General features: G+C 39.9%; 1 protein-coding gene across 13 annotated transcripts in view; it reads right to left on the reverse strand.

Moving 5' to 3' along the window:
• Positions 1–22,202, reverse strand: part of FANCC (FA complementation group C) — a 284,485-nt gene that overhangs the window by 167,291 nt on the left and 94,992 nt on the right. For 10 of the 13 annotated variants that reach the window (XR_010407814.1, XM_064579759.1, XM_064579762.1 and 7 more), the window contains 3 exons: positions 15,466–15,708; positions 7,135–7,219; positions 2,577–2,671 (listed from right to left, as the gene is read on the reverse strand). Coding sequence is in view for 12 of the 13 variants with exons in the window: in XM_064579759.1 (XP_064435829.1) it covers positions 2,577–2,671; positions 7,135–7,219; positions 15,466–15,630 (345 nt within the window). In the remaining variant the exon portion in view is untranslated. Of the gene's footprint in view, positions 1–2,576; positions 2,672–7,134; positions 7,220–15,465; positions 15,709–16,523; positions 16,644–22,202 lie in introns of all 13 variants that reach the window. The other 3 variants (XM_064579761.1, XM_064579760.1, XM_064579763.1) reach the window with 1 other exon arrangement.

Here is a 22,202-nt window from a genome sequence, read left to right on the forward strand (position 1 = left end):
TGCATAAAATATTATTAAAATTAATTTCACTTATTTCTTTTTGTCTCTTAAAGCAGCTACTGGAAAATTTAAATTATCTATGTAATATGTATTTGATTTGTGTTGGACAGTCCTGCACTATAGCATTAGATATGAATGACCACTCATTCCTTCTTGAAATGCTGCTGGTTTTCTCCTTCTACACCTTTGACTCTCTGTTTCTGACCCGCAGTGTAGCTTATTCCTGCACTCACTCCTCAAATGCCAGTGTCTCCCAAGGTTGTCCCAAGGCTCTTTTCCCTCCCCATGCTAGCTGCCCTCCCTGGGCAATCTCACCCTCACCCAAGGCTCCACTGTTCCCAAGCCCTGAGGATTGTCAGCCCTCCTATGTGTAAATCAGCTCACTTTCCTAAGAACAGTATGCTCAACTCCATCTACACCTAAGTACATCTGCACTTAACCTGCCATTACATCTTTTGAATATTTACCTTATTCATATCATAAGTCTGGCCCCTTTTCTCCATTTCATTCAGGGCTGCATGATTTCTCACCATCATCACTACAATAGCTTCCAAAGTGCTATCCCTGCTCCCTTCCAAATCAACTTCCTTTTGCTGTTAAGTTTCTAAAACTCACACCTGGCCAAATGACTTCTCTGTTTAAAATACTTTGGCTTCCCCACTGCCTTCAAAATAAAATAAAAACTTCTTTATTTTTTTTTAAGATTTTATTTGTCAGAGAGAGAGCACAAGCAGGGGGAGCGGCAGGCAGAGGGAGAAGCAGGCTCCCCGCTGAGCAAGGAGCCCAACGCGGGACTCTATCCCAGGACCTCAGGATCATGACCTGAGCCGAAGGCAGACTCCTAACCGACTGAGCCACCCAGGCGTCCCAAAAACTTCTTATAATTATACATTAGGCTTCATGCTTCATTACCAGCCGTCCAAAATCCCAAGCTCAAACATTATCTAAGTACCTGCAGTTCCCTGAAAAGGGCATGGGCTCTCTCCAATCATCTTTGCGCAAGCTCTTTTTGCTGACAGGAATATCCTTCCTAAAGCTCTATCCCTGCTCTCCTAGTCACCCTTCAAAACTCAGCTGGTATATCACCTCCTGCAGGACTCATCTACAAACCCCCAAGTCTGAGCAAGTGTCCTCTGTATCACCATCACACCTGTACATAGCTCTAGTTACTAGTGAATTCCCTGATGGCAGGAGTTAAGATTTTAAGTTAACCTTCCTGTGCTATACTTTATATGTACCTATTGATAAATGAACGCAGTATTAAATAAGGGAAATCCACAGAATAAAATGCAAAGCTAGAAATTTTAAAATAGGCTAATAAAGTCATGAGTTTAAACGAAGAAAGTTGACCCAGTGACCCTAAAAACACTTTATTACATGCCTTATTTCAGGACTTAATGAACTAGTCAATATAAAAATATATCCTAAGTAATCATTAAAACATCAAATACTCAACAAAAGCAACAATTTAAAAAAATTAAAGACTATATATGTTATTCTATTTCTATAAGCTTGTTTTTCATACCTTTTCTTCCCTAATTCTACTTATCAGTTCCTTTCTTTAGCTCTTTACAGTAATTTACCTTCCAGTAAAGTTTGCACCCTTTCCTTCCCCCACCCAATTCTTTTCATTTCTACTGTCCCTTCAATTTTTCTTTTAAATCTAAAAGAAAAACACAAACACTGTCTTTGTCAGCTCTGTCAGCAATTTTGTATAAAACAAAGTAATGGTAAAAAGCAGTGAATGGAATGAGATCACCAGTCAGACTGATAGACAAAACTGTATGCATTAATCTGGGTGGGTGATTTCATAATACTAAGCAGCTAATCTGAACCATATGCATACTAAGTGGAGTCTGACCAGCATCAGCGAGTCCTTGGGGTTATTACAGCAGGACAATGGCGGGTATAAGAAAAGAACAGCAACTTGCTGGCGGTGAGGGCAGCCACAGCCCAGCCTTACAACATTCACCAACTTGTGCCTGTCCTTCCTGTGGGGGGGAATGCAGGACGCTGTCAGCTAACCAGCCTAGCACAGTCAAGTAACCGATTTGACGGTGAGCAGCAAGCAGCAGCCAACGAGCACCGGATGCTAGTCTGAGCACCCTGGCCTGGATACCAACTTGAGGATATAAAATAAAGACAGCAGCTCCCAGGGCACTTCTAAATTTTCATTTTACTACAGATTAGATCCTGAGAGAGGCAAAGAAATACTTAGACGGAAATTATGTAAGTATTTAAACTAGGTTGATAAGGAGAAACAATTTTTTGAAGGATCACAATCGCTAGAAGGAAAGAGAGAACATTCTTTTCATTACCTGAAAGTAATTTTTCAAAATCACACAACGTGAGGTCTTCCAGGCATGAAAAAGTTCACCCTAAAGACTGCTATCTTCTGGAATTCAGAATCAAGCAAAAATGAAATCTCTTGAATAACTTTACACCCAGCAAGATAATGGAACAGTAAAGACTGTATTTGAAAAAGTTTCTAAAACATCATAGAACTGGACTATCCAAGGAGCACCTTTAAAAAATCAATTTAACGCAAAGCAGTGCAGGGCAAGATTTACTCTTACCCGTGTCCAGGAGTTAAGTTTCGATTCTTCAGAATTCTGTGGTTCTTTATTAATCAAACAACATAAGCACCATGTTAGAATTTTTTGGCTTTCATCTGCAAAAAGGAAAACTAAAATAAGTAGGTTTTATCAAATAGAAAAGATAATCAGTATACAAATTTTTTAAACACTGTATTTAAAGGAAATACATGTATTATATTTTAGGAAAATCTCAAACTATTAAATTCACAGAACAAGCAGCCAGAACCATGTGTGAAACTTCGTGGGGTTTTTTATTCTTGTGGTTTTGGGATCACTTATGCTTAGCCCTTGTGTGGTCAATTACCTTTCTGACACAGCAACAAATTTTTTTTTTTTTTTTAAGATTTTATTTATTTATTTGACAGAGAGAGACACAGCGAGAGAGGGAACACAAGCAGTGGGAGTGGGAGAGGGAGAAGCAGGCCTCCCACCGAGCAGGGAGCCCGATGCAGGGCTCGATCCCAGGACCTGGAATCATGACTTGAGCCGAAGGCAGACGCTTAATGACTGAGCCACCCAGGTGTCCCTGACACAGCAACAATTTTTAAAGCCAAAAGAGAATGATAGAAATAACTAAAAGAACTGCACTTTTCTCAAGATCAGTTCTCTTAAAGTATATTTCAAACTGCTAGTAATTTCAACCTTTTAAAAGCAATATAACTGTTATAGGCAGTAGTCAATATTAGTCTTAATCTTTTAATTTTCTAGTTTCCCAAAACACCCTCACTTGTTAAAAACAAAATTAACAAAAGGATCGTTTTAAAATATATTCTGTTTAGTACTAAATGGTTTGGATAAAATAGAAGCCTCTTACATGTTCCTCATTCTTTACTCTAAAATTTAAAACTTTACCAAATATGTGATGAAAACACTGAACTTTGAAATCTTATACTTGGCAAGAATATCTACTCGGTGAGCCATTTTCTTTTTCCTCGTTTGGTAAATGAGTCCATTCCAGTTGGAGATTTTACAACACAACTGAGAAGCAAGAAGGATGCCTAAAACTGAAGATGTCAGTACCTACACGAGAGCCAAGCAACCGTGGCCTTCATCCGAAGACCATGGAGTGGTGGCTGAGGAAGCCCAGCACCTGGAATCAATCCTCTGCAGAATCACCTGATGCCCTTTACCCTCTCATCTTCTACGGTCTCATAAACACAGCATTTCTAAGAGCTACGGTAACAAGAAATAAGAAAAATATAAACTGCAGTAAGCTACCCCTGCATTTTCAACCATACACCAAAGAACACTAATAGTAATTGTTTATTAAACCCTTTTTTCCCCCATAAACGTCCTAAGTTTATACTCCCCTAATAACACCTCTAAACAAACTTCATCTGGTATTATTTTGAGGGACATTGATTTTTTTCCTACTTTTTATGAGCTCAAATGTATCACTGGCTTGCCTATTATAGGTTAATTTCATGAATCATGTCATTTAACCTCCGAAGATCCTAGGATTCTTCAGGTTTAACCAATGCCACTGATTAAAAATTTGACTGTTGTACTTCCTATGCTTTAAATATTAGAAGCAATTCTAACTATCTTCATGTCACAGAGTGTCAGACACTTCCAATGATATGCTTATTACACAAGCAGCTTCCCCTGTTAGAAAACTTAAGTCATCTAAAAGATGGAAATTTTCCCCAGGTGTTGAGTGAATATGCACACTTAGTTCAACAAGTATATCATTTTTCAAATTTTTCTCTCAAAACAAAACAAAAATAAAAACAGAGAGCAGCCAGACAAATGTTCACCCAACCTTTGGGAGGTGCCTTCCTTTGCCCAGAGTCAATGTACTGAAATGCACTGAAATGTACTGTTAATGAACTTATTTTGCTTTAGGGATTTACAGATGCAAGCCATCACTTGTTATTCATGAGTGCCACCAACACTCACTGCAGGGCAGAAGGCTTCTGTCAGGCTCCTCCCTGAGACCCCTAGATTCAGAGTGGACATCCTGCAGGGCAGTTAAGTGAGATGGGAAAACGCCTGGGGTTCATCATGCAAGCAGTCACTGCCAGCAGATCTTCGTGAAAATTTGGATTCTAAAAATGAGTGGAAGGGAAAAGAATATACCAGCATATATTTGCCACCTAATATTTTTTTTGGTATCCTGAACTAAAATTCCAAATGAAAGCTAAATTAATTCTTTAAAATTCGGGTCACCTGGGTGGCTCAGTTGGTTAAGCGACTGCCTTCGGCTCAGGTCATGATCCTGGAGTCCTGGGATCAAGTCCCACATCAGGCTCCCTGCTCGGCGGGGAGTCTGCTTCTCCCTCTGACCCTCCTGTCTTTCATGCTCTCTGTCTCTCATTCTCTCTCTCTCAAATAAATAAAATCTTAAAAAAAAAATAACATTCTTTTAAAATTCCTTCATCTATAATTTAAAAGTGTGAAAGCAGCATTTTTTAAGACAATAAATATTTATTATTTTAAGCTGCCAAGTTTGGGGGCAAATTTTATATAGCAATAAATAGCAAATAGTGAGGTTATAGCTGTTATATTTAATCATGAGAGCATAGCTCAAAACAACCAGTAAGAATTCCAAGAAGGTGAAAGTGATAAGTTTATGCAGAGAACACCCCTGAATAAAAGGTGTTCCCTCCTTTTCCATTATCAGTTTTTTCTCTCCTCTACATGGTGTCTTTTCCTTTCTGAATCTTTCCTCCTTTTTTATTATCCTTATTTCTGATCCAATTCTCACTTAACATTATGAGAGACTTAACTTCTTTCTTTGATGGAAACTCACCTTTCCTGTATTTAAAAAGTTATTTTGCTATTATAAAACCATAAGAAAGGACCCTTTCCTGGACAAAAGTACCCAACTAGCAAAACAACAGTAGCAACGCAGGCAAGACTTGATTCATCATGGAGTTCTGTTGTCTGTCAGTCTCCACTAAGCTCAGAACCCAAGGCACTCCTCAAACAGGAAGGTGAAATTTAACAGGCAGTTCGAAACATAACAGAGGCACAGAAACAAAAAGAGATGAAGGATTTGTTTCTGGTTGTCAGAGGGGGCCAATGTAATGGGGATAGGTGCAAAGGAAAGATCACAGACAGATACAAGTTTAAGGCCCTAGGGATAAATCAGTCCAGCCCTTTTACAAATAAGGGATCTGAAACCACGCAAGTCTGGTGACTTGTCTCAGAAAGTCCTGAATCATCTACTGTTTCCTAAGAGTCGGCCTCAGCTCGACCTCCCCTGAAAAACTCTCCTTTCTCTCTCAGCTCCCTGTTCTGAGTCAGGCTGATCTGCTGAGGTCTCTTTTTTCTGTGACTGGATGCTTCCAGTGAGAGAAATTGTAGCCATGTTTTCCTAGGCCTCACATATTAAAAAAAAAAAAAAAAAAAAAGCTTAGTAAATACCTGTCCAGTAAATATATACATTCACGTGAGGCTGGCTGGTGTTAAAGCCAGAACTGGACCACTTCAACCACAATGATGTGATACACAGGATGGATCATTACAAAAATGCAGGCTTTAGAGGGGTGGGATCCTGGCTTTTATCAGTTTTACATTATGGGGAAAGTGATTTCCTTGCCCTAATCCATAATTACCTATCCTGCAAAACTATCATCAAGTAAATATTACACTAGCTAAAAATACAGCCAAGTCAAGGCAATAAACCTCAACGGTACACCTTCCGATGTGTCTGCTTCCCCTACACTTGGCCCTAGGACAACAAAAAGAACTAAAACCACAGTTCCTGCTCTTGAGAGGCATTCAGTCCTCCAGGACATCAGACAGGCAAACCAACAATTACAAAACAGTGCAGTAAGTGCTATAATTAAGGGAGATGCGATCAGCTATGGAGACACTAAGAGAAGTTCCTAACTCAGCCCCAGCAAAACTATTCCAAAGAAAGTTTAAGAGGACAGGAGATGAAAACAGAGCTCCAGGCAAAGGAATCACATGTCACAGGTCCTGACATCATGTACGTTCAAGTCACTGTAACTCGACCTGGCTATCATGTGTGTGGTGTGCCCGTGGAGAATTACACAGGAAATGAGGCTAGACAGGTAGGCAGGAGGTCAAGAAAGGAACATCTACCCCCAAAGTGTCCCCAAATTCCTCTTCACCTTGGGTAAAACCACAATGTCACCCCTAAATAATGTCAGGGCCTTGGGAGGATTCAGACACTGAAGAATGATTTTACACATGGAAAATGTGAGTTAACATGAAATTGTGAAACAAGAAATTATTTCATTATTATCACCATTTCACGCTGAATTAAAAATGAGGTTATGATAATCATCTGGAAGAGTCTACTCTATAATACAAGTTCTGTTTTCTTACAGATCTGCATGTGTATGGGTGTGTGTATGTACGTGTATGTGAGATTATCTATATGAACATATATGGACAAGAAAAGGATGCCATCTTTCTAATGGAACAATGAATAAATCTTAATAGTTGTTTTGTAAACAATGGGACAAAATTTGTAATTTGAAGCTCTGTATTTTGTTAAACAATGCAAAGATTAAAATTATCATTAGAAGTTTGTATTTTGAGAAGACACGTTTTGAATTCTTACCAAATGCTAAGATAAAAGGATTCCAGCAAGTTCTTGCCAAGAGTTGACCAATTGTGGGGAATCTTTCAATGATCGTATTTGAATCCTGTAAAAGAAAATTATGTTTTGGTCAACAAAATACTTTTGTTGACAAAGTTGAACTGATACTACAAGTTGAAGGAATCTGAATATTCAGTATTTCAGAAAAGGAGGAATTTCAAATAAAATTTAACAAGTAACCACCTAACTTCATCCTTAAACCACATCATCAAAACTAAGATGTACAGCACATTTACATAAAATCAATCTTGTTACAAAATTATCTTTATTTTACTCATACTTAGGAAAGCCAATTTGTTTAAAAATAACAAAGAATGTATAACAGTGAACAAAATATTGTGGGTGATTAATAACTATATAATCCTGTATCTTCATCCTGGTTTTTTTACTCTACCATAAGAGAAGTTCCTAATTCAACTTTACTAGGGCTATTTCAAAGAAGGTTTGGGAGGACAAGAACTCTGGAACTTGTAAAAAGAAACAAAAGCAGCCAAAGCATAAAGATATATATCTCTGTTTATTACGATTTCAGTTACTATATGCTAAATGACATCATACTTACTCTACAACAACCTGAGACAAAAAAAAAAAGATCAACCAAATAGAAAACAGCTTAAGATTAAACAATCTACATGCTATTGTACAACTAGCCCTCTTTCCACTTCTTTACCTTTCAAGAAAGTTCAAAAATAAGACCTAAATGAGGTAATATGTATATAAGCTGAAATATAAGTTGCTGCACCAATAAATTCTTCATATTCATCTTAGCATCAAGGCCAGTCCTAGACTTTCTGGGACCAATTGAAAGCCAAGTTGCAGAAGTCCTATTACAGAAAAACAATTTTAAAAGGTAGCATCAGGAGAGGGGGAAAGATGGCGGAGGAGTAGGGGACCCTATTTCAGCTGGTCCCCGGAATTGAGCTGGATATCTACCAGACCACTCTGAGCACCCACGAAACCAGCCTGAGATGTAAGAAGATCTGGATCTCTACAAACAATATCGCAGGCAGTTGGTTTTGAGGTACGAAGCGGGGAGCCGTGATCCTGCGGGCAGATATCAGAGGATAAAGGGCAGCGGGAGGGTGCCTGGCCGTGGGGATCCTGCACCGCTGGTGAGTGACAGCCTCGTGTGCTGCGGACGGGGCACAGACTTGCAGACCGGCAGTGTCGGGTAAAGGACTTTAGGGCAGCCCCGGCGTGGAAACCCAGAGCGGCACAGTCGCGTGCACATGAACTGCAGCCCCCTGGATGGAAACCCGGGGCAGCAGTGTTGTGCCGGTGAACTGCAGCCCCCGCGGGACAGAAACCCAGAGTGACAGAGTCGCACGCACACGAACTGCAGCCCCCGGGGGACTGAAACCTGGAGTGCCAGGGTTGCGCCGGTGAACTGCAGCCCCGGGGGCGGACACCTGGGGGGGTGGAGTCACGCACGCTTGGGAACGGGGAGCGGCTGGAGGTTTTGGAAGCACAAAGGGCAGAGACGTGCCCCGACTGAAGGCAGGACTGGGAGCGCTGCGAGGGGCGCACAACCCAGGCCGCTGCAGTTTATAGCAGCACGGACAGAAATGGAGACAGTGTGGCCTGGAGGGCTCACTGAAGAACAGACTGCGGTCTCTGCTCTGAGGCAGAGGGTTGGAAACGGGTCTCTTCTGCTCTGACTCGCGGAAGAGATGCGGAAAGCCGCCAGGGGAAGGCGCCAGAGAACAAAAGCCCCAAAGACTGATTCCCACTGAGCCCATCCCCCGCCACAGGGGTGCAGGGCAACTCCGCCCAAACAGGGCTGCCTGAGTAACAGCGCGGCAGGCCCCTCCTGCAGAAGACAGCCTGGGAAAACAAGAGGCCAGCAACCCTAAGGTCCCAAGAAAACAGGTGCATCTTGCTTGGGTTCTGGTCAATAATTTGGACTCTATACATTCCCTCAAACACCCATCAACAGAATGACTAGGAGGAGGAGCCCCCCAAACAGAAAAGACTCAGAGATTATGACTTATGCTGCAGATTTACAAATGGATGCAGATATAACCAAGATGTCGGAGATGTTATTAAGGCTAGCAATTGTGAAGACAATGGCTAGAATGGAGAAATCAATTAATGGCAACATAGAGTCTCTAAGGGCAGAAATAAAAGGTGAATTGGCAGAACTTAAAAATGCTATCAATGAGATCCAATCCAATCTAGATAATCTAACAGCTAGGGTAAATGAGACAGAAGAGAGAATAAGCGACCTGGAAGACAATATAATAGATAAAAAGGGAAAAGAGGAGGCCAGGGAGAAACAACTCAGAATCCATGAAAATAGAATCAGAGAAATAAGTGACACCATGAAGTGTTCCAATGTCAGAATAATTGGAATCCCGGAGGGAGTGGAGAGAGAGAGAGGACTAGAAGATGTATTTGAGCAAATCGTAGCTGAGAACTTCCCTAATCTGGGGAGTGAAACAAACATTCGAGTCCTAGAGGCAGAGAGGACCCCTCCTAAGATCAAGGAAAACAGGCCAACACCCTGGCATGTAATAGTAAAACTTGCAAATCTTAGAACCAAGGAAACCATCTTAAGGGCAGTTAGGGGGAAGAGATTCCTTACGTACAGAGGGAGGAACATCAGAATAACGTCAGACCTATCCACAGAGACCTGGCAAGCCAGAAAGGCCTGGCAAGACATATTCAGGGTACTAAATGAGAAGAACATGCAGCCAAGAATACTTTATCCGGCAAGGCTTTCATTTAGAATGGATGGAGAGATGCAGAGCTTCCACGACCGGCAGAAGCTGAAAGAGTATGTGACCACTAAGCCAGCCCTGCAAGAAATATTAAGGGGAGTTCTATAAAAGAAGACCCCAAGAGTGATATACAACAGAAATTTACAGGGACAATCTATAAAAACAATGTCTTCACAGGCAACATGATGACAATTAATTCATATCTTTCAATAATCACCCTCAATGCGAATGGCCTAAAAGCTCCCATAAAACGGCACAGGGTTGCAGACTGGATAGAAAGACAGGACCCATCCATATGCTGTCTACAAGAGACTCATTTTGAACCTAAAGATACATCCAGACTGAAAGTGAAGGGATGGAGATCCATCTTCCATGCCAGCGGACCTCAAAAGAAAGCTGGGGTAGCAATTCTTATATCAGACAAATTAAATTTTAAACTAAAGTCTGTAATAAGAGACACAGAAGGACACTATATCATTCTTAAAGGGTCTATCCAACAAGAAGATCTAACAATTGTAAATATCTATGCCCCCAACATGGGAGCAGCCATCTATATAAGCCAACTGTTAACCAAAATAAAGAGTCATATTGATAACAATACGTTAATTGTAGGAGACCTCAATACTCCACTCTCAGCAATGGACAGATCATCTAAGCAGAAAATCAACAAGGAAACAAGAGCTTTGAATGATACATTGGACCAGATGGACCTCATAGATATATACAGAACATTCCACCCTAAAACAACAGAATACTCATTCTTCTCGAGCGCACATGGAACTTTCTCCAGAACAGACCATATACTGGGTCACAAATCAGGTCTCAACTGATACCAAAAGATTGAGATTATTCCCTGCATATTCTCAGACCACAATGCTCTAAAACTGGAACTCAATCACAAGAAAAAATTTGGCAGAAATTCAAACACTTGGAAGCTAAAGACCACTCTGCTCAAGAATGTTTGGGTCAACCAAGAAATCAAAGAAGAATTTAAACAATTCATGGAAATCAATGAGAACGAAAACACATCGGCCCAAAACCTATGGGATACTGCAAAGGCGGTCCTAAGGGGGAAATACATAGCCATCCAAGCCTCACTCAAAAAAATAGAAAAATCCCAAATTCACCAACTAACTCTACACCTTAAAGAACTAGAGAAAAAGCAACAAACGATGCCTAAGCCATGCATTAGAAGAGAAATAATTAGAGCAGAAATCAATGAATTAGAAACCAGAAACACAGTACATCAGATCAATGAAACTAGAAGTTGGTTCTCTGAAAGAATTAATAAGATCGATAAACCACTGTCCAGACTTATCCAAAAGAAAAGAGAAAGGACCCAAATTAATAAAATTAGGAATGAAAGGAGAGAGATCACAACTAACACCAAGGAAATAGAAACAATTATTAGAAATTATTATCAACAACTATATGCCAATAAACTGAGCAATCTGGATGAAATGGAGGACTTCCTGGAAACCTATAAGCTGCCAAGACTGAAACAGAAAGAAATTGACAACCTGAATAGGCCAATAACCAGTAACGAGATTGAAGCAGTGATCAAAAACCTCCCAAAAAACAAGAGTCCAGGGCCTGATGGATTCCCTGGAGAATTCTACCAAACATTCAAAGAAGAAATAATACCTATTCTACTGAAGCTGTTTCAAAAAACAGAAACAGAAGGAAAACTTCCAAACTCATTCTATGAGGCCAGCATTACCTTAATCCCCAAACCAGGCAAAGACCCCATCAAAAAGGAGAATTTCAGACCGATATATATCCCTGATGAATATGGATTCCAAAATCCTCACCAAAATCCTAGCTAATAGGATCCAACAATACATTAAAAGGATCATCCACCACGACCAAGTGGGATTTATCCCCGGGATGCAAGGGTGGTTACAACATTCGCAAATCAATCAATGTGATAGAACACATTAATAAGAGGAGGGAGAAGAACCATATGGTCCTCTCAATTGATGCAGAAAAAGCATTTGACAAAATACAACATCCTTTCCTGATTAAAACTCTCCAGAGTATACGGATAGAGGGAACATTCCTCAAGCTCATAAAATCCATCTATGAAAAACCCACAGTGAATATCATCCTCAAGGGGGAAAAGCTGAGAGCCTTTCCCTTAAGATCAGGAACACGTCAAGGGTGCCCACTCTCACCACTGTTGTTCAACATAGTACTAGAAGTCCTAGCAACAGCAATCAGACAACAAAAAGAAACAAAAGGTATTCAAATTGGCAAAGAAGTCAAACTCTCTTTTTTCGCAGATGACATGATACTTTATGTGGAAAGCCCAAAAGACATGATACTTTATGTGGAAAACCCAAAAGACTCCACCCCCAAATTACTAGCAATTACAAGAAATTGTACAACAATTGTACAAATACAAACATCCAGCAATTCAGTAATGTGGCAGGATACAAAATCAATGCACAGAAATCAGTTGCTTTCTTATACACTAACAACGCAACTGTAGAAAGAGAAAGTAGAGAAACGATTCCATTAACAATAGCACCAAAAACCATAAGATACCTCGGACTAAACCTAACCAAAGAGGTAAAGGATCTATACTCTAGGAACTACAAAACACTCATGAAAGAAACTGAAGAAGACACAAAAAGATGGAAAAATATTCCACGCTCATGGATTGGAAGAATAAACATTGTTAAAATATCTATGGTACCCAGAGCAATCTATACCTTCAATGCCATCCCGATCAAAATTCCAAAGACATTTTTCAAAGGGCTGGAACAAACAATCCTAAAATTTGTATGGAATCAGAAAAGACCCCGAATCACCAAGGAAATGTTGAAAAAGAAAAACAAAGCTGGGGGCATCACGTTGCCCGATTTCAAGCTATATTACAAAGCTGTGATCACCAGGACAGCATGCTATTGGCACAAAAACAGACATACAGACCAATGGAACAGAATAGAGAACCCAGATATGGACCCTCAACTCTATGGTCAGATAATCTTTGACAAAGCAGGAAAAAAACATGCAATGGAAAAAAGACAGTCTCTTCAATAAATGGTGCTGGGAAAATTGGACAGCCACATGCAAAAAAATGAAACTCAACCATTCTCTAACACCATTCACAAAGATAAACTCAAAGTGGATGAAAGACCTCAATGTGAGACAGGAATCCATCAAAATCCTAGAGGAGAACATAGGCAGTAACCTCTTTGACATCGGCCACAGCAACTTCTTTCAAGATACATCTCCAAAAGCTAGTGAAACAAGAGCAAAAATGAACTTTTGGGACTTCATCAAGATAAAAAGCTTCTGCACAGCAAAGGAAACAGTCAACAAAACAAAGAGGCAACCCACAGAATGGGAGAAGGTATTTGCAAATGACACTACAGATAAAGGGCTGGTATCCAAGATCTATAAAGAACTTCTCAAACTCAACACCCAAAAAACAAATAATCAAGTCAAAAAGTGGACAGAAGATATGAAAAGACACTTCTCTGAAGAAGACATACAAATGGCTAACAGGCACATGAAAAAATGTTCATCATCATTAGCCATCAGGGAAATCCAAATCAAAACCACACTGAGATACCACCTTACACCAGTTAGAATGGCAAAAATGGACAGGGAAAGAAACAACAAATGTTGGAGAGGTTGTGGAGAAAGGGGAACCCTCTTACACTGTTGGTGGGAATGCTAGTTGGTACAGCCACTTTGGAAAACAGTGTGGAGGTTCCTCAAAAATTTAAAAACAGAGCTACCCTATGACCCAGCAATTGCACTCCTGGGTATTTACCCCAAAGACACAGATGTAGTGAAAAGAACGGCCATATGCACCCCAATGTTCATAGCAGCAATGTCCACAATAGCCAAACTGTGGAAAGAGCCGAGATGCCCTTCAACAGATGAATGGATAGAGAAGATGTGGTCCATATATACAATAGAATATTACTCAGCCATCAGAAAGGATGAATACCCAACTTTTACATCAACATGGATGGGACTGGAGGAGATTATGCTAAGTGAAATAAGTCAAGCAGAGAAAGTCAATTATCATACGGTTTCACTTATTTGTGGAACATAAGGAATAGCATGGAGGACATTAGGAGAAGGAAGGGAAAAATGGTGGGGCTGGGGGGGAGTTGGAGGGAGAGATGAACCATGAGAGACTATGGACCTGAGAAACAAACAGGGTTTTAGAGGGGAGGGAGGAGGGGGGATTGGTTAGCCCGGTGATGGGTATTAAGGAGGGCACATACTTAATGGAGCACTGGGTGTTATACAAAAACAATGGATCGTGGATCACTACATCAAAAACTAATGATGTATTGTATAGTGACTAACATAACATAATAAAATTAAAAAATAAATAAAAATAAAAGGTAGCATCAGTTGCTCATACAGACTCTGTCTTTCCTCCTAGTTGCTAAAAACACATGAACTCATATTGTCAACATAAATAATTCTTTAAATTTCTGACTTGCTTCTTTGATTAAGGGAAGAAAAATGTAACACAAGAACACCCATATTAAATGAATATATTTAATAATAATATATTAAATGAAAATTTCACTTTCATTTTGAATTAGAAAGTAAGTATAAAACAAAGAATATTTTCATAATATGAAAGCATGTTAACTCATAAAAATATCCATTGCAATAAAAATGAGAAATGTCAAAATGAAAAAAATATCAAATTTTAAATACATTATACAATAGTGAAGACACTCAAAATCTTAATATTCACCAGAAAAGACACTTAAGATATTCAAAAGAAGATACTTATTTATCATTTCTTGGTAGAACCTGCTTTAGAACAGCATTAAAGAAAGGGTAAGCATTGGGGTGCCTGGGTGGCTCAGTTGGTTAAGCGTCCTACTCCTGATTTCGGTGCAGGTCATGATCTCAGGGCTGTGAGGTCAAGCCCAGTGTTGGACTCCACCCTGGGCATGGAGCCTGCTTAAGATTCTCTCTCCTACTCTCCCTTTGCCCCTCCCCCTAACTTTTCTCCCTCTATTAAAAAAAAAGAAAGAAAGAAAGGGTAAGCACTTTGGAAAACTCTTCAATATTTAAGAGATGAAAAGGACTTTAAAAGAATCTCAATTATTACTAACAAGTATCAAAGTCTTTTTTTTTTTGGTTTTTTTTTTAAGATTTTATTTATTTATTTGACAGAGAGAGACACAGCAAGAGAGGGAACACAAGCAGGGGAGAGTGAGAGAGGGAGAAGCAGGCTTCCCACTGAGCAGGGAGCCTGAGGCGGGGCTCGATACCAGGACCCTCCGATCATGACCTGAGCCGAAGGCAGACGTTTAACGATTGAACCAGCCAGGTGCCCCTAAGTCTTTTTTGTTTTAAAACAACTTTATTGGTCAGGAAGTCTCATGTGACAATGTAACTACTCGAGGAGACTGAAATCATAAGAAATCAAAGGTCAGGAAACTGCCCTGTCTGTATTACCTATGGGTAATTTGTCTTTCTAATCCATCAAGACATCAGGTCAATACCACAAGTCCCTGACCCTAGATAACGTTCAGGCTTGGTTAAATGTAGTAGAGATTCATTATTTTGGTCCACCACTTACCATCTCTTTCAAAACTTCATACATCTGTCTCAGGAACTCCTGAAATCGAGGTAGGTGAAGGCAGGTATCTTGCTGGGTTTCCAAAGTGGAGGCCTGGTCCCACACAGAAAGCTTCTGCAGCCAAAACTGATAATCAGAAGAAAAGCTTACCGAATCTTGAGCCATCTTGGAAAAAGGGAAAAGGTGATGAACCTTCACAGTGGCCTGCCAAGCACTGAAGGAAACAGTGAGCACACATCAAATCTAGAAAAAAGGGGAAAAATGAAACATTTTTAAAAGGATTTTTACTGGTGACTTCATAGTCCACTGATGAGTGAAAGGGGGAGTATAAGGGACTAGAACAGAATGCCTTCTATGGAGTCATCTTTGAATTATTTTAAAACATGTCACCCAGCTATAGCTCCAATATTCACCTTCTGACTTTTTATCATGGGTAAAATTCCACTAGAAATCATTATATCTTCACAGACACATGCTAATTATGCACAAAAAGCATACACCTAATAATACTTTATATCTTCTTTTTAAGATTGAGCTATTTTTAAATGTTCTGAAGTTCATTTGGGTATTTTAATGTAATGGGAAATCAAAAACACCCATGGGTGTTTAATAATAGCCTGTGTTTTAAAAATGTTTTTTTAAGTTTTCATGTTTTATATGCATTTCTGGCTTCTCATTTAGGTGTTAAAGAAAATCTCTATGCACTACTGTCTACTGAAATTTCTTCCCAGTTTCTCTTCACTTTTCGGAAAAAGTAAAATAATTCATTCCACATGCATCGATTTGAGCAACTGATTTAATTAAAGACTAGTATATATGCTTGATCTCAGTTCATTCACAAGAATAAATCATATTTTAGTAAAATATGAAAAACTGCAATTATTGAGGAGGTGTACTAGTCCTAAGGGATAGAACACAGCCCATAAATTTGACTTACCACACATGAAGTACATGTTAGAAAGAACCGTGGAGTGGCGCAGTGAGCGTGGGCCTCAGGCAGAGCTGGCTAAATAAATCCCAGGTGAACCCCCACCACCCCAGCTCCTCGCCATCCTCACCCATAGAAGCACACCGTGCAGAGGAGGAAGAGCTGCTTCTTAACCATGCAGGCTTTTACAAGGTCTCCGACTTTCTTGGGGCAGGGATGATACTCAGCTATCTGATTTCAAAAGACAGCTCTGCAAACAGTGAGTGAGTTTAAACTTTCAGCAGCAATAATTAACAGATAAAATGGTCCCAATTAAGTGCTAAAAACATCAACACAGGGGTTTCATTACTAAAGAAGAAAATAAAAATATTTAAGGAGAGCATACAATTTGGTTGCAGTACAAAAAACTCTAGACCAGGAAGGTGGAAATTTTTAAATGGTCCTAAAAACTTGGTCTTAGGAACCATGAGGAAAAAAAAGGTTTAATTATAGAAGAAATATATGCATCTTGTCAAATGGCACCTAATAGCCAAAACTTTATTCCTTCTCCCTGATTCCTCCCTTTCTCTCATTGTCCTCCTCATCCAAGCCATCACCAACACCTGTCAATTCTACTTCCAGAATAAAAATGCATGATTTCATTCAACTTATCCACTTCTTTCCAACTCCACTGCTGCATTCCATCCCATCCCCATCCATTTCTTTCCCTAGAGTCTTCTACCTGGCCCTCCCCTCCCCCCACCCCTTTCCAATTCTTTCTCTACAGTCCACAAAACAACTTTCCCAAATGAGAATCACACCCAGCACACTCCTGCTTAAAACCTGCCCCCAACTTCAAAAGCTTCTACAGACTCCCTGTAGAAAAGATCCTAGCTCCTTCTCCTGGAGTCTCTGAAGTCCTGCAAAAATTTAGCTATGGCACCTGCTCTCATTTCCTACGCTGTGCACCTGTCCGGTCCAGGCCTCTCATCTGTTCACCATCAACACATGGAAGCCTTCCCTGCTTCACTGCTTTCTGCTCATTCCTCCATAACTCCTATCCCATCCCCTAAGTCTTGTTTTTTTGTTTGTTTGTTTTTTGTTTTAAAACAACTTTATTGGTCAGGAAGTCTCATATGACAATGTAACTATTGTCAATGTAATTATTTGCTCGCTTAGTTACTGCTTCTTCCACTGGTATATAATTCCCTGTCTCCTAGAATTTAACAAATGCTTGGCAAACAAGAAATATTGGATAAAGGAATAAATAATTCACTCATATTTTTCAAAGTATAGTTCTAAACTAAACGCCATAACAAAATGCTTTTCCAGATACAGCAATTTAATTTTTAAAAGGTAACTTCCCCAGAAAAAAAAATTTTTTTTTTTAAAGATTTTATTTATTTATTCATGAGAGACAGAGAGAGAGAGAGAGAGGCAGAGGGAGAAGCAGGCTCCCAAGAAGCAGGGAGCCCGATGTGGGACTCGATCCCAGGACCCTGGGATCATGACCTGAGCCGAAGGCAGACGCTTAACCATCTGAGTCACCCAGGTGCCTGAAAAAAAAAGTTTTAAGGTGTATCTATGTGAAATTTAATTAATATCCCATTTAGAAATACAGTAATAGTTTATACCTACATACACTTACTATGCTCTTGACAATATATTAAATGATTTATGTACACTAATTTAATCCTCTAAGCAACCCTATGAAATGGGTATTATTATCATTATCTTCATTTTACAGAGGCACAGAGAGATTATGTAATTGCCCAAAGTAAGATTATGTAAAAGCCCAAAGGAAGTAACTGCTAGTAAATAGCAGATCTACAGGTTGTGGGATTTGATTCAGAGTCTAGCTCTAAAGTCTGTGCCCTAAACAAAGAAATAAACCGAAGAAACAAATTAATGAATTACATACATAGTTCATATGGTTCTAGATGAGGCCTGTTTAGATATTCGGAGACACTAAACTGAAGACCTTTTTGGTAGGAGACAGAAAACATTATTTTATTATAGCCAAATTACAAACAACCTTTTGCTTAGCAATAGGAATACATCTGATTGTTTTAAATGGAAACAGCTTTAGGGATCATGTAGCCATGGTTCTGAGGGCCTGTTCACAGCCGGTCTAGGGGGAGATGGTAATGGCTGGGAAACAAGGAGACCTGACTGTGATGCTTAGCAGTGGGAGTGCTGCTGGTATTTAGTGCCCAGGAGCCAGGGATGTTGAACATACTGCAATGCACTGGGAGAGCATCACACGAAGAAAAATGGTCTTACCCCAAAGGCCGATGACACCTCTACTGAGAAATGATGACCTAATCCGAACACCCTGGAATGCGCATCTGTTGACTGTGCCTGTTGAGCATTCCTCCTCCCTTCTTTTGGTTACAACACCTCACCGTCCCTTGAAGAAAGAACCTCTCCTTCATTCCACAAGTCTTGGTGAGTTTATGAATCAAGGCACCTTGCAGCATCAGCCAAGAGGTGAGATGATGACTCAGGTTAGGCAAACCAGACCCTGTGCTGGGAATCTGAATCTTGAATAGACTGACATAAGGATGGAACAAAGTCATTCCAAAGACTCTCTCAGTCTAGATCCCTAAGGCCACCCTACATCATGTCCTTAACAAGGTATAGCTTTCCAGCTATTTTTTCTAAAAGATTTTATTTTGGGGGTGGCTGGGTGGCTCAGTCAGTTAAGCATCTACCATCGGCTCAGGTCATGATCCCAGGGTCCTGGGATTGAGTCCCACATCGGGCTCCTTGCTCAGCAGAGAGCTTACTTCTCCCTCTGCCTACCACTCCCCCTGCTTGAGCTCTCTCTCTCTCTCTCTCTCTCGCTGTGTCTCTCTGTCAAATGGATGAATAAAATCTTAAAAAAAAAAAAAAAGATTTTATTTTTAAGTAATCTCTATACTCATCGTGGGGCTTGAACTCACAACCCGGAGCTGAGATCAGGAGTTGCACGTTCCACCCACTGAGCCAGCCAGGTGCCCCTCAGCTCTCTCTTTAATTCTGTCCACTACCCAGGGGCTTTCTGCAAAATCCTTTTTTTCCCCCTTAAATTAACCACTGTTGATTTCTGTGGTTTCAGAAAAAAAAAGCAACTACAAACTGATAGTTTCATATATACTGATATAACATCTAATACAAACTAGATAGTGGGCTGCAGGCAACAAACCTTTGAAGAAAGAAGAGGAATTTAGAACTGGTTACTGGGCCAAATCATAGAAAACAGTAGGGAAACTTCTGTTTGTATTAGGGTATTGGAAACCAGAAGTCCATGGAACAAGAAGGGAATACAGGTCAATGAGGTATTGCCTATGATCAGGGATGCTACCTCATTATACTCTTCTAGTAGGAATGGCCAAGTGAAAGATTGGATTATCAAAAAATGATGTCTGGTGATCTGCAAAAAAAACCAAACAAACAAACAAAAAAACAAAACCCACCTCTCCAACCAGGAGGCCAGTTGGTTTTAGTCAATGATATGGGCTATCATAAACATAATCAAATGGTGACTCCAACTCAAGGTGTACTTTCAGATGTAGATCCTAACTGGAATAAACTAGTAACCACCACCCCCACCCCCACCCCCCCAGCACCTAGAATGCAGTTACGAAGCTGGTAATAAACGCATTTCTCCATTGGGATAACCTGAGGACATGAGAAAGCAGTTCACTTTCACCTCCCTTAAAGCAGTTCACTTTCACCTCCTATCAACTCAGAACACGGTGTATTACACTAGTCTACCATATTGAAGTTATCAGGTTGACAGAACCTAGAGACAAAGAAGACACAGGTGCTTTGCATGTATTCCAGATGGTGGGATATAAATCCCATGAACATACAGGGCCTGCCATTTCAGGAAGTTTCTTGTGATCCAATGGTCCGTACAAGACAGAATATGCCCTTTAAAATAAGGATAAACAACAAACTAGTACCAGTGGTTGCCTCCAATGTGGAGACCTGGATAGCTGGATGGTAAGTGCAGAAAACAAACTTGGGTTTTACTGTCCACCTTTTTGCACCTTTTCAAAACATTTGGCTGACATCTCTGGGACTCATGAACATAAACTTGCATGGGTCTTAGACCATTTATCTGCTTCTGCCTATTTTTTGGCAATGAGAAATATGGGTAGAGCCCAGAGCAAGAACCACCGCACAGTTGGTTCATCCTAAATTGCTCTGCCACATATGACCCAGCAGATCCAATGGTGTTTAAAGTGTGTGTGGAAGATCTGGATTCTGGGCAGAGCCTATAGCAGGCCTCAGTGACTGGACTGATCGTCCAAGCCACAAAGCCGGGTGTGCCCAGCAGTACTCTATCATCATGTGCAAATTATGCCTGCTTGAGCAAAATGCATGAGTGAGGTTTTTGGATGCTGTGTATGTCTTCCCTGCTGTGTCATATAATTTTTTAAAATTCCCTTCCTTCTCATTTTTCCCTCTCCTACTACTGCATATATAGAGTATATTATTAGTAGATAAATTTTCTAAAGTCTTAATTTACCAACTATCACAGAAATGGGAAGAGGAACTGACATCCAGAAATTCTGGACCTGAAGCCAGAAGCATTAACCAGGCATTACTTCAGATTATCTCCTATTTTGAAGGGAAAGCTAAATTATGTTAGTTGGAAGTGTTTTAAAAATTCTTTGTGTAGACAGCAGCAGGTCTGAATGTCCTGAGTAACCAGCAAGTGCAAAGTAGTAGATATCTGTGGGTTTTGCCCATCTACCACCCTTTTTCCTGTTCTTTTAACATGAATGCACCCCACTTTTGCACTGAAGAACTGCCCTTCTTCCATTCCATATATTCTTACTAAGACTATGGATCAAGGTGTGCCTCCTTAAGAGTGAGAGAGTTACATAGGTCTAACAGATGAGGCTAACAGCTAGGAAAGAATGCTATGCAAATAAAATAAAGTTTACGTCTCTTTATCTGACACCACTCATAAACAGCAGACTTTCACCCAACAGAGAGAAGAGCTTATGATGATGTCACTTAAGGCACAGGTTATGTGATACAAGTTAACTTTTGTTTATGTTTCTTTTTTCCCCCCTAGTTTAACGAATATCTTTAAAGACACCAAAAAGCAGACAAGACAGCCAAATGAACCCCTATGCACCCATTAACTAGTTCAAGCAAATCACAGACATCATACCACTTTACCCAAAATACTTTGATTTGTATCTCTTTTCTAAGGACTCAAAAAGAAAAAAGAAACTTAACTACGCTATCTTTCACACCCAATAAATCCAGCAATAATCATCTAATAGCCCATCTAAGTTCAAATTTCTTTAAAATTTCCCTTTAGGTTGGGTTGTTTATATTAGGATCCAAACAAGATCTACACATTGCATATGGTCAATATTGATTATTTCTCCTTTACTCTATAACAAAATAATATAAAAATAAGTGTCCCTTAATCTGTAATAATTACCCCTTGATTTTTTTAACTTTTTCATAACATTCATCCCCTGAAAAAAACAACCAACAGAAGAAGCTAATAGAATCTATTGTATTGACTAGTAGAATCTTTCAAAGGTGCATTTGGCTGATTGCATTTCTGTGGTGTTAGCATGTTTTGCTATCCCCTATACTGCCTACAAACTGAAAGCACGATTCAGAGTTTTTTTTAGATTTAGGGTCAACCTTTTCCCAAGAATACTTCATTTGTAGTGGTGTGTGCTGTGAATCAAACCAGAAGGCATATACTGGTTGTCTCATGTACCATAATGTTGAAACTGATCAGTTGTTTCAGGTACTGTCAACCTAATCCATCCATTATAAAGTTCACCATCAACCCTTTCCTGAATGG

Source organism: Mirounga angustirostris, unplaced genomic scaffold (assembly GCF_029215605.1).
Source record: "Mirounga angustirostris isolate CCGP_5_RB_7025 unplaced genomic scaffold, mMirAng1.0.hap1 SCAF_15, whole genome shotgun sequence".
Taxonomy (NCBI): Eukaryota; Metazoa; Chordata; class Mammalia; order Carnivora; family Phocidae; genus Mirounga; species Mirounga angustirostris.